At 35.2% G+C, this 12,600-nt stretch overlaps 2 protein-coding genes across 6 annotated transcripts in view; one reads left to right on the top strand and one right to left on the bottom strand.

Annotated features, from left to right (window-relative positions):
- Positions 1 to 2,696, top strand: part of LOC127877715 (A disintegrin and metalloproteinase with thrombospondin motifs 7-like) — a 150,748-nt gene extending 148,052 nt beyond the window's left edge. For all 5 annotated transcript variants that reach the window (XM_052423852.1, XM_052423848.1, XM_052423851.1 and 2 more), the window contains exon 25: positions 1,339 to 2,696. In XM_052423852.1, the coding sequence (XP_052279812.1) occupies positions 1,339 to 1,496 (158 nt within the window). In that variant the 3' untranslated portion in view covers positions 1,497 to 2,696. The remainder of the gene's footprint in view (positions 1 to 1,338) is intronic.
- Positions 2,697 to 4,465: 1,769 nt separating this feature from the next.
- Positions 4,466 to 12,600, bottom strand: part of LOC127878365 (uncharacterized) — a 68,355-nt gene continuing 60,220 nt past the window's right edge. The window contains exons 15-17 of the mRNA XM_052424891.1: positions 8,288 to 8,540; positions 7,834 to 7,963; positions 4,466 to 6,268 (exon numbers count right to left, since the gene is read on the bottom strand). Of these exons, the coding sequence (XP_052280851.1) occupies positions 6,242 to 6,268; positions 7,834 to 7,963; positions 8,288 to 8,540 (410 nt within the window). The 3' untranslated portion in view covers positions 4,466 to 6,241. The remainder of the gene's footprint in view (positions 6,269 to 7,833; positions 7,964 to 8,287; positions 8,541 to 12,600) is intronic.

Raw genomic sequence — 12,600 nt, 5'->3', positions numbered from 1 at the left:
AGCGAGTATTCCAAAGAAACAATGTAAATACACACGAAATATGTTTCACCTTTGTAACGAACTAGGGTGATATTATTCAAAAGTATGAAATGATATTTTATTCATCACACATGACTCTCTTCTTATATTCTTAAAATTGTGTGTTAAGTTATGGTAGCATGCGATATTTTTGGACTATTTTCTTTAAACTGCGTCTTTTCGCTATCACATTATGAATTTTTTAATTTATTACAAATGAACTCCAAGTTTGCTGATGATTAATAATTTTTTATATATTTTTGTAAAAAATATGGCGCTATTATTGATCAGCGAGTGCATCAGTTTGGATATCAAGGAGGTGAGTATACCAACTCTCACTTTCAAAGGTATCTACCAGCTTGTCCACCAGGACTAAGTGCACTTATGCCAGTAGCTGACAATTGCCCTAGCTGAATGAAACGTAGGGTACAAGGACCGCTTAAATGATTTTTAATGATGGATCGAATCCGCGATTTTCGGCCGTGAAGTCCAGCGATCTACAAACTGAGCTGAAACGATAATTGCACTTGTATCAAGTATATTTGCAACCGCTATCGTGTTTGTGCTTGGGTCCAAGTCCTGTGTTCTAAAAACTATCTGACTTTAATCGCTGTTGATACCTATTTCAATTGTTGACAGAGCTTTCTTATAAAGTTGCACAAACAAAGTCGCTATAAAAATAATTATTAATGGCAACACATTTTAATTATTTCTGTCCGTCTTTATAGCAAGAAATACTTAATCAATGTCGTTCAAATACATTTTCGCCACCACCAAAGTTAAATTCGATTCCACTCGAAATAAATGTAAATATCAAGTAAAAATGGGTTTGGAATACGATCAATCGTGTTGTGAGCGTGGTGCCAATGCCCTGTATTCAATTAACAATTTAGACATTTTCTAAAAACTGTGATACAAAAATAATAACGTCGAGCCTTTTTATTTTATGCCTTTTATTGCTTGTACAGAATGTTTCAGTTTAATTAATTACTACTTTTAATTAATATAATCCATGTTCTTAACATAATCGTCAATTGAAATGCCAGTTGCATCAGCAGTACATCTTAATGATAATCACTTAAAGGTCCTTTATTTGAGGCAAGTGTCCGATTGCCATACATTAGGACGAAGGACAAAAACATTACGAAAACAAACATCAACGATACAAAAAATGTTTCAATCGGTCTGTTTATATTATTTATTCCTAAGGGTTAATACTGGGTTATCAGATACGACCGCAAATATTTACTCATTACTATCAGGAGTTGCAGAAAACGGCTACACGGCCTAAACAACTTGCGTGTTTCTGTCTTTTTACAGCGCTGTCCATAGAATGCGAGTACAATGAGATGTCCTCCCTTGTGTGTAGAACTCTCAAGCGCATGGGGCAGTGCCAGAAACGCTTTGTGGCATTGAAATGCTGCCGCACGTGCGCCGTGCAAGAGAAGCGCACGGACAAACCCACTAAAGAACAATAAACACAGCACCTCAACATTTATAACATTGATATTATATTACCCTTTATCCAATTTTACAATAGTATTTTAGGGACCACTTATTTAGTTGCTCTTTGCTGGTCATTTTGTGCTAATATTTTTTGAAACAATAGTGTGACCATGTTAACTATCACCCGCATATTTGTCTGCATTTCATTTGTTAGTGACTGTTTGTGTGGATGTTATCAAGATATGCGATTATATGAAATCCAATTACCACAAACCTGATATGTATATTGACAGGCGTAACCTGTTATGCAAAAAACTACCGACAGCAAATTATCAGTGGTTGGACCATTTTATTAACTTCATTATTTACGGACATATGTACACTTACAATCTAAAAATCTATCTAGTAGAATCCAAATAATTGTTTTCCCACCGGATGCACAATTCGCAACTGGTATATGGCATTGCCTTAAATATTTCGAATATTGAAGCCTATCGATGCAATGGTTGGACTTTAAAATCATCTCATAATTTCTGGAAAAAAGCCATATAAATCTACTAAGTAGCATTTCCATCGTTGTCATATTGATGTATATTTACAAAGTCGAAAATATGCAATAGATGTTACTAGTGATAAATAAGGCACTTTAAATCAAAATGAGTATAAGCTTAACTGCAAGCCCCGCAGTAAAATTCGTGTGCCTGTTTTACTGAATAACTAAATATGTGCAATTATTTCGAATGATCTTATATATTTGGTGTTCTAAAATGACCGTTTTGTTAGTGTGGATGTGTGTAAATGTATTATGCTCGATTGTGGTTAAGCGGCCATATTTTGTGCCTAGCTACATGTAAAGTTGGTATAACATTTTGGGCGTGTTATATGAAAATCGATCTTTTACTATATGCGCCCAGTGTTGACACATCCGCGCAGTCTGGTCGGGAGCTGTGCTGCCCGCTATAAAGTCATGCAAGGTTTCAAGGTCTCATTAGCGGACAGTGTAGCTCCTGTGCTTGAGCTACGATGGCCGCATATGGCATTAGGTCCATTTTCGCATATTGTGGCTCATTTTATATTGATTGCTAGTGGTGTGCTGAATACGTTAGAAAGTGATTGATGAACAACTGTTTGCATACTGTTTTTTTTAAAGAAATGATTGAGTTTGATGAATGCTTTATACAGGTTTTATATTATTCTTAATTGATACTTCTTGTAAATAAAATTATACACAATCCCGTTTTGTAGTTGGCAGGTTGTTAAGAGTGTATGCCAAGTTTTGGATCTCTATTTTTGGTCAAAACATATACATTTGCGGTATTAATCAGTTTTCTATGGCCGTTTCAATGCCTCACTTTTTAAAACCTCCACTCTCAAAATATAGTTCCGTGAATTTGGCACTTTGTTAGGGTTTGTGGCGACCAGCGTCAGTTTAGTGCACAGATTTTTGCAGGTGTGTTAAGTAAACAAGAGCTATCAGAGGACAGCACGCTCGACTATTCGAGTGCTTGACAGTATAACGTAAGCCATCATGGGGAAATTGTTCATATTCAATAAGGTCAAGGTAATATAGTCATATTCTAAGAGGACCATAATCGAAACATATTGATCGCTTATGTTTTAAAGATGTTATACTTTATAGACGATTCTTATTTCAGGTATATTTTCTACAATCTATTGAACATTTGTAAAGACATAAAACAAACTAATAAGATATTTATTTCAAGTTTGATAGCAATAGCTTGGGTGGGATGGATGGACGGTCCTTAAAAAATAAAATAAATATTTGTTTTTTTTAACCATATTTCAAAGAAAAAAATCTTGTTGGGTGTGTGTGTGGGAGGGGGGGGGGGTGGATAGGGGGTATAATGTGGGGGTGTGGTCATTTATAAGATGATATTTCAAAAATAAAAATAAATGATTTTTTTTTTTGGGGGGGGATTCTGGGGTAGGGCGTGGGGGATGGTTTGGGTGGAGTCCATTGTGGTATGTCAGGTAAGTGTTGTTTTGTCATAGTATTAATAAAATCTGATCATAAATAAAGAAGTTCTGGCAATTTAATTAAAATCTATTAATCTGACCTTGAGTCAAGGTCATTCAAAGGTCAAGGTCAAATTCAACTTGCCAGGTACAGTACCCTCATGATAGTAATAAAGTATTTGAGGTCTTAAAGCAATAGCCATGATACTTAAGAAGTAAAGTGGATCTAAACACAAACTTTAACAAAATATACAATATTACTAAGACAAAAAATGGCCACAATCCCGTTTAAATGCCAACCAGAGTTATGCAACTTGCCCTGTACATTCCCCTTACGATAGTTAGCGAGTTTTCCAATTCTGAAAGCAATAGCTATGATACTTTAGGAGTAAAATGGACCAAAACACAAAACTTAACCAAATGTTAAATTATTAAGTATAAAAGGGGCCATAATTCTGTCAAAATGCCAGTCAGAGTTACATAACTTTGCCTGCACAGTCCCCTTATGATAGTGTTGCAAGTATGAAAGCAATAGCTTTGATACTTTAGGAATAAAGTGAACCTAAACACAAAACTTAACCGAATTTTCAAAGTATAAGGGAACATTATTCTTACAAAATGCTTGATACAGTTGTCTGCTGTTGTTTATACGGGGGTAGATTGGGGTCATGTTGGTTACGAAGTATGCAAAATATAAAAGCAATATGACAAGGTACATAGAAAATATTTGAGGTGGTAGGCAAACTTTAACATACATTTATCAATAATAAGCATATTCTAAGTGGAAAAGGGCCATAATTCTTACAAAATGCTTGATACAGTTGTCTGCTCTTCTTTATAGGTTGGGGTCATGTTGGTAAAGAAGTATGCAAAATATAACAGCAATATGTCAAGGGACGTTGAAAATATTTGAGGTGGTACGCAAACTTTAACATTCCAACGCTCACGCCGGGGTGAGACATATATCACATCCATTGATCCATATTACTTCATGAAACAAAAAACATGGCCATGCCATGAAACCAAGTTTTCAACGTTTTATTTTTATTTTATTAAATAATGCTAGCCCACGCTTAATTAGCATATAAGTTACCAAAGTAATAAAATTTACCAATACATCGCAATACAAACTAAACATATTGAGTCGAAACCATTGCTCCATTATTGTAACTATATCCATAATCCGATTTGTTCCAGCTCAATAGGTATCCCTATATGCTACACACACATACAAGTCCGATACAAAACCTGTTTACTAACTAGTCATTTAGCGCACACCATTTCTTTTTAAGTATCCTTGATTTTGTCCCGGTGAGCCCCCAAAAGCAGTATTAATTTAGGCCTACACATAAGCTACATAAACTTGATACAAGAACAACAACCTGAAACCATTTTCGAACTTGGCTGAGACATCATTAAGACAAATGTTATGACCTAGTTTCGTGAATATTGGAAATAAATGTGACTAGAGTGTTAACAAGCTTTTTCTTTAATTTTACCTTGTGACCATGACCCAGTTTCAAACTCGACCAAGATAACGTTAGGACAAATCTTTGGACCAAGTTTCATGAAGATGACTTTAATATGACTAATGCTCAAATCAATCAACCTTTAAGTCACAAGTGCTTCAATTTATTAATTTCAAAATATGGTGACTTAGGGGCAAAATTAGTATTTGTTCAAGCAATATGTGCAAAATGTGAGCGTTTCTCTATACACAAACTGGTATTGATAACTAAATGTGAACTCTTGCTTGCCTTATTTTACGTGGCCTTTACTATGCGACGTTGCATTCCCATTATCCATAGCAAACAATAACCAATTACCGGTCCAACCTTACATCCGAGAGTTTCACGCTTATATCTAAGCAAATAATACATCAACAGTTCACACTTCAGTCTGAAAATCCTTGACTATTTACATCAGCTTGCATACTGCACTAGTTCATAAACACTCTTAATGTCCTATTGTTGATGCTTATAAATGTTTACTGTGTGCACACTTTATTTGGCCACTTCTAACACTTGGATCCCATCCTTAATATAAAATCTGACATGCATTCACTTCTGATTACCGGTAGATGAATATGTTTACAAAAATAACGCTTCACTGCTTCTTAATCTTTACAGTCACATGCATACTATTGATAACAGCAGTTAACTGGTTATTTTAGTGTTTTTCCTAGTTACCTCTTACACAATTAACATTTGCTTATTACAATTCAAAATGAAGACAGTAAAATCGTAGCTTTTTGTGACTTGTATTTAATTTTTTTACTACATTCGACAATATTTAACACCTACATATTGACACACAATCTGTGAGTTGACATGAATTATAATTACATCCAATATTGATCCCTTGTATGTTGAAACAAAGTATGGACAAAGCTACTCCTTTTACTACACTAAGATACGACTGCTGCTATTTGCTAATTCATTTTTTTCCCACAATTATGAGCAATTGCAATGGTATAAAAATAAAAATAGTTAATTAGTAAACAGAAACACAATGTATTTAACTGAAAATTAAAACATTCTTATTAATGCTCATAGAGAGATGTAGATCTTCATGAAAGTCATTTTTAACACATGGGCTTGTAGTAGACATGATTTTTAGACCTTAAAAATACATTTGATTAACTGATAACAACTTAAAGATCCAAATTGGTAAATCAGTTGAAGAGTTGTAACATACAATGATCTCAATTGCATATTCACAATGCATGTATACCGGTATACACTCAACCATGTTAAGAATATAGATTAACATCAAGAAATGAGACATGCAGGTTCACGGATCAGTAGTATGGTCTTCTTGGGTTATTCTGAAATAAAATAAAATGAATTAACAGTATTATTTTATCTGAAAGTGAAAGAAAGATACATGTATATCATTTAATGGTAACATCAATGCAAGTTTGCAAGCAAAAAGGACACTATTACATGAAAAAAATCCATAAACCACATTTCCAAATTACGCTTATGATAAAACTAAATACTATTTTGAAGACATTGGTTAAAAAGAAAATGATTTTACACAGTTACACCATGCATGGTGAGTAGACTGGTCTTGTTACAAAGGATAAGCAAAAGAAATATAGCTACAACTCAAGCAATTTGAAAGTAAAAATGAATATACTGCTATTTGCATAAACTGTAAATTTTCTATTAAAAAATGTGAAACTGCCGAAAGCAATGCTCTTCATGCTCTTGGGAGTACCAATTATGTTTCAATTAATATGAATTACAAAAAATGTGTCACAATTATAAATCCACAACACATATTTTCACACACACCTATCAACTATATATTCTGCAGTAGACAAAAAAGACGAAGTTCCATAATAAGCCAAGGGCCCACTCGCAGACAAAATATCTTTCTTTATGATCGTGGACACAATAAGTCATTCAACTGTGAATATTTGGACCAGATAAATTCAGCAGTTCTGCCAAAACTAGTCTCTGCCAAAAGTCCTTTCTTTGAAATCATGTACATGAAGGTCATTCAACTGTGGAAGTTTGAGCCTTAACCATCCAGAGATTAAATAGAAGTATTAATCACTAAAGTTTGGGAATGTAGTCTTTAATATAAACATAGAAAAATGGCCATAATTTTGCAAATATTCATCACATCCAATTTCCCTTTAAAACAAGCGATGTGTTTGTGAAACACTATGTCCCAATATATATGACCTTTGACCTTGAAGGATGACCTTGGTCCTTTCACCACTCAAAATGTGCAGCTCCATGAGATGCACATGTATGCCAAATATCAAGTTGCTAGCTTCAATATTGCAAAAGTGTACATTAAATGAGTGATTTTGATCTATTTATTTGACCTTTGACCTTGAGTGATGACCTTGACCTTTCACCGCTCAAAATGTGCAGCTCCATAAGATACACATGCATGCCAAATATGAAGTTGCTATCTTCAATATTGCAAAAGTTATGGCAAATGTTAAAGTTGGGGCAAACAAACAAACAAACCAACGGACAGGGCAAAAACAATATGTCCCCCACTATAGTGGTGGGGGACATAAAAATCACAAACACATTAAGGTTATTACATTGTGAAAGTTTAAGCAAGATCCACCCAGTAAATGAAAGAGTTGAAAACACAAGATTTGGGGCATGAAAAAAACAACAAAAGTCCATAATTCTGCTAAAATTCATCACAGCCAAAATTCCTTTTATTACAATCGTCTCTAAATGAAGGTCATTCAACTATCAATGTGTGAGTAAGATCCACTCAGTTGTTGAAGAGTTGAAAACACAAAATTCAGAAAGTACATACAAAGGTACACATGTGGAGGCATGAAAACAATATCTAACAAAACAAAGAATATCAAATAAGAAAATATGTACAAAAGACGAGAAGTGTATCACCTACCAGTGGGTTAGGCCTGAACCTGTAAGCAAGCATCATCCTCTTCCTGTAGGCGTCAAACTCATCATCCTCCTTGGTGAGCCCATCTGGCCTCTCCACTCCCACACCACGCCCGTCCACTGAGACATTGCCCCTGGGGTGAAGAGAGACAGGGAGTATTGTACTGTCCAACACATGAGGATTCCATCATAGTGAACTAGAAATTTGTCATGTTTTACAAGCAATGTTCAAGAGATTATGCCATGCTCATTTTCAACTCATGGTGATGAAATTAAGTTTCAAATTAATAGCTTAAGAAATGTGGAAGTAATTGGCTACACAAACTAATGAGATTTTATGCCAACAAACCGATCCTCAGTTTTACAAACAGCATGACCCTAATATAATCCTCTCCACACTTGAGCTATATTGCAATAAATACCCCAAAAGTCGCACAACATAAGCACAATGTCCTTACTTGTTGACGGGAGCAGTGATTCCCTGGCCCTCTGACCCCAGTCCCTCCCCCTCCTTCCAGCCAAGTTTCTGGAGCATCTGGTATCCAATGTTATCACACTTGATCTTGAAGTCCTTGTAGTCGCTGTAGTCCGGTGTGCGGCCTGCCTTGAGTGCATCAAACGTCTCCATGAAGCGTTCCAGCTCGTCTGGTGGCAGGAAGTCACCAATATGGTGCTTGCCTCGACCTGCCTCCGTCAGCGCCTCCGCCCAGTCTGCAGAAGACAATAGGAAAGCTTTAATTGACATACCATACTATAAATAGTTGAACAGTTAAATTAAGGTTTAATAAATATGGTTTGAAAAGTGTTGAGCTTTCATGTTAGGCGTGAGAAAAATATGAGTTCTTTTACTTTGGATGAGCAAAAAATAAGTATTTGGCTAATGTCATTTGACCACATCCTGTCTAAGTTTTACCAAGAACCCCCCCCCCCCCCCCCCCCCCCCCCGCAACAAAACAGTTGTTTTCACTTAAGAATTCTGTGGTATTTGTAGATATAATATCCTGACTCTTCTTCTCTCATGCCTGATTTATTCGGAATTATTACGGATGTCAACCAGGTTTTGATATAAATACAGGAAAAATATCTAGACTTTTTTTTAATATAAGAGTTTTATGCACTTAAAAAAAAGAAATTCCTTAACAGATTAGTCTTACCGGTAATTTATTTTGGGACTTCTTTCTTTAAGACACCTTTTTTTCTTTAACTAGTTTGCTTAACGTATGTATTACGAGAAAATATCAATGATAAAAATCAGTTACCTACAGATATGAAACATTCATAGACATGTAGCACCAATGAAGCCTTAGACAGACAAAATGCTTTAATAAAACATTGAATACTTAATATTTGAATTTCATGCTCTCTGAATTTGATTATGGAAGTATTGACCTTAAAATGTCTGTGCATATACAGAAAAGATTATGGATAAATAATTTCTTAAGTAGACCTACATGTATTATTATTTCATTCTTATAAGTATAATCTCCTAAAAAACAGAATTGAACAAGGCATTAAAAACGGCCCAGTAAGTTACAATATGCAAAACAAATATTGGTACGTATTTTTAATCGATTAATGTGCGTAACAGGTTAAACCAATAGTCCAGTTAAAGTTTTAGTGTAAGTTAACATTTGAATCAAACCTAAGTCAATCAAAAGAAGCTTGTAGTCAAAATGCCCAGTGTGTTTGTGGATGAAAAAGGGATTTTAAAGCCACAGTACAGTAACTTTTTTGACATTTAAAAATAATCTTTTTTTTTTCGTGGCCGAAAATTTAGATGCAGAAAATATTTAAAAATTACAGGCGTCCGAACATTTAGAGACAATATTGAAATGTCAGAAAATTTTAATTATATTAAATAAGTATACTGAAACAAAAGATTGCCAAGCAATATGGTCCCCGAACAATTTTTTATATATATATTTGTTGCCATAGCAACCAGGATTTTTGACGTAGGAACACATTGAAATGATGTGCATAATCTCCATATTGCCATCTATCCATATTTCAAGTTTCATGAAAAATATGAAGAACTTTTAAAGTTGATCACAGGATCCAGAAAAGTGTGACAGACTGACTGACAGACTGACAGACAGACTGACAGACATAGTGCAAACCGAAAGTCCCCTCCGGTTTCACCGGTAGGGGACAATAAAAGCAATAAGTCAATGCACAATAGTGTTTCCACATTGGAATAAATACAACTTCCCAGCTTTGCTAACTCTTGCCTTATAATGATACAGAACAAAAAAGTAAAAACATTAAACATACCGCTTCCTTAATAGGAAGATATTTAAAATGCTGTTGGGTGAAGCGATTGTTTTCTCTTTCAGAAAATATGCATGTCTGAAAATTACGAGTCACAAAAAATAATTATCTTGGCCAAACAAGAGCACCGCATAGCCGGTGCCAACACTCGGCTGCAGTTTTGAATAAATGAAAGCTTGTCAGAAGAATTTTTTTTTTTAGAGGTCACAGTGACCCTGACCTTAGATCTAGTGACCCAAAATGGGTGTAGCGTGTAGAACTCATCAAGGTGCAGCTACATATGAAGTTTTAACAAGATGTGTTTGTGAAACACAATGTCCCCCTATATGATGTTTGACATTGTAGGATGACCTTGACCTTGTGAAGGATGACCTTGACCTTGACCTTTCACCACTCAAAATGTGCAGCTCCATGAGATACACATGCATGCCAAATATCAAGTTGCTATCTTCAATATTGCAAAAGTTTTCATAAAATAAGCGATTTGGGCCACATATATTTGACCTCTGACCTTGAAGGATGACCTTGACCTTGACCTTTCACCACTCAAAATGAGCAGCTCCATGAGATGCACATGCATGCCAAATATCAAGTTGCTATCTTCAATATTGCAAAAGTATTCATAAAATGAGCGATTTTGGCCACATATATTTGACCTCTGACCTTGAAGGATGACCTTGACCTTTCACCACTCAAAATGTGCAGCTTCATGAGATACACATGCATGCCAAATATGAAGTTGCTATCTTCAATATAGCAAAAGTTATTGCAAAATGTTCAAGTTGGCGCAAACAGACAGACAGACCATCAGACCAACAGACAGGGCAAAAACAATATGTCCCCCACTACTATAGTGGGGGACATAAAAATGTAGGTGGAAGCACTTTAAATTTTAGAGCCAATGTTAAAGTTTTATCACGACGTGGACGGCGGACGCTGAGCTGGCTATGACAATACCTCGGGTTTTCTCCGAAATCAGCCGAGCTAAAAGGGGGTGTCCAAAAACTTAAGAGTGTCTGAAAACTTAATTACGAAAAAGTAATTACGGTACATTAACATATGTCAATATGGATGAATTTATATGCTTCTAGAGTTGTTAAAATTAAGTTAGACAATGTGATTGTCACAGCGATTGAAGTCAGAAAAGAAAACCAAACATCATGGTGGTGACAAATTGTCTTACAAAACTCTGAAATCATGGAAAGACAGTTACCATTGGCTAATCATGAAAAAAGACGGCCCATAAATATGAGTGACCTGTAAAATTTGCACTCATAAAAAGATTTAAAGTATCTTGGCTAATGAAGGTTCTACAAACTTTTTAAGGAACAGTATTGATAGAAACAGTTAGTGCAATGAGCATCAAACTGCCGAGAAAGAACTGGCAAATGCAGTTAATAAATGTTCTGACAACTCAGAAATAAAGAAACCTGAGGTAACAGTTGATGATGCCGATGTGAAATTATGTATCATGATGCTATTGAAAAACTCCCTTTTTTAAAAATAAACAGCTTGCTTGAGTTGCAGGACATGAAGGGTTGAAGAACGTTGTATGTTGAATGTTGGGATACAATCACACACATTCAGACGTGTATCTGCAGTGTTATTAGGAGAGAAACAATTTTAGAGATCTCTAACTCAGAGTTTAACGCCATTATTATTGATGAAATCAGACATTATGTCTGAGAAAGATCTATCTATATGCATAATGGGGTAACAATTTCTAAATTTTTAGCAAATGTTACAGACAACATCTGGACACTTCAAGAATTGTTTCCTTAGCAACAGATGAAGCCTCTGTGATGATGGGTAAGCATACTGGTGTAGGAGTACTAATGAAATCTAAGTGCGTGTTTGTGGGAGACATACTGCATTGCCCATCGCTTACATCTAGTATCAAATGCAATCAAGAAAGAACTTGTAACATTCAGAAAGTATTTCAGTGCACTGTATTCTTTTATGAGTGGATCTAGCAATCGCACAACTAATTTAAAACAAATGCAAAAAGTACTTGATGAACCGGAAAACATTAAAGGAACCTCACAGCATAAGATGGTTTGTGGTTAAATAAGCAGTTGAAGCTTTGTACTACAGTTACAACTCAGTATGTGCTACTCTACATTGATTTGTTGCCGAAAGGAATGCAGTTGCAAATGGCCTGCTAAAATATTTCACAAAAAACAAAACTGTACTAATGGTATCTTTCATGTTGGAGGTTCATGAATAACTAGGAATCCAGAGTAAAAGGCGTCAAGAACAGTCTCTTCAGTTCAAAGAAACAGAATCTCATGTAGACATGTTTTAAAAGAAATGAAGCGTGCATTAAAATAGTAAAAATGGCAGATGGTTCAACATGTGCATCATTGAATGGTGAAGATCTCATGACTCACAGAGACAATTCTGATAATGCATTTGCCAAGTTAAGAGATATGTATATGGCTTGTTTGGGAAAGAACATTAAACATATGTTAAGAAAGGGTGACAGTTTCCAATCAAGTGAGTG

Source organism: Dreissena polymorpha, chromosome 4 (genome assembly GCF_020536995.1).
Source record: "Dreissena polymorpha isolate Duluth1 chromosome 4, UMN_Dpol_1.0, whole genome shotgun sequence".
Lineage (NCBI taxonomy): Eukaryota > Metazoa > Mollusca > Bivalvia > Myida > Dreissenidae > Dreissena > Dreissena polymorpha.
The sequence above is the reverse complement of the archived record's forward strand: the minus strand, read 5'-3'. Positions and strand labels throughout refer to the sequence as shown.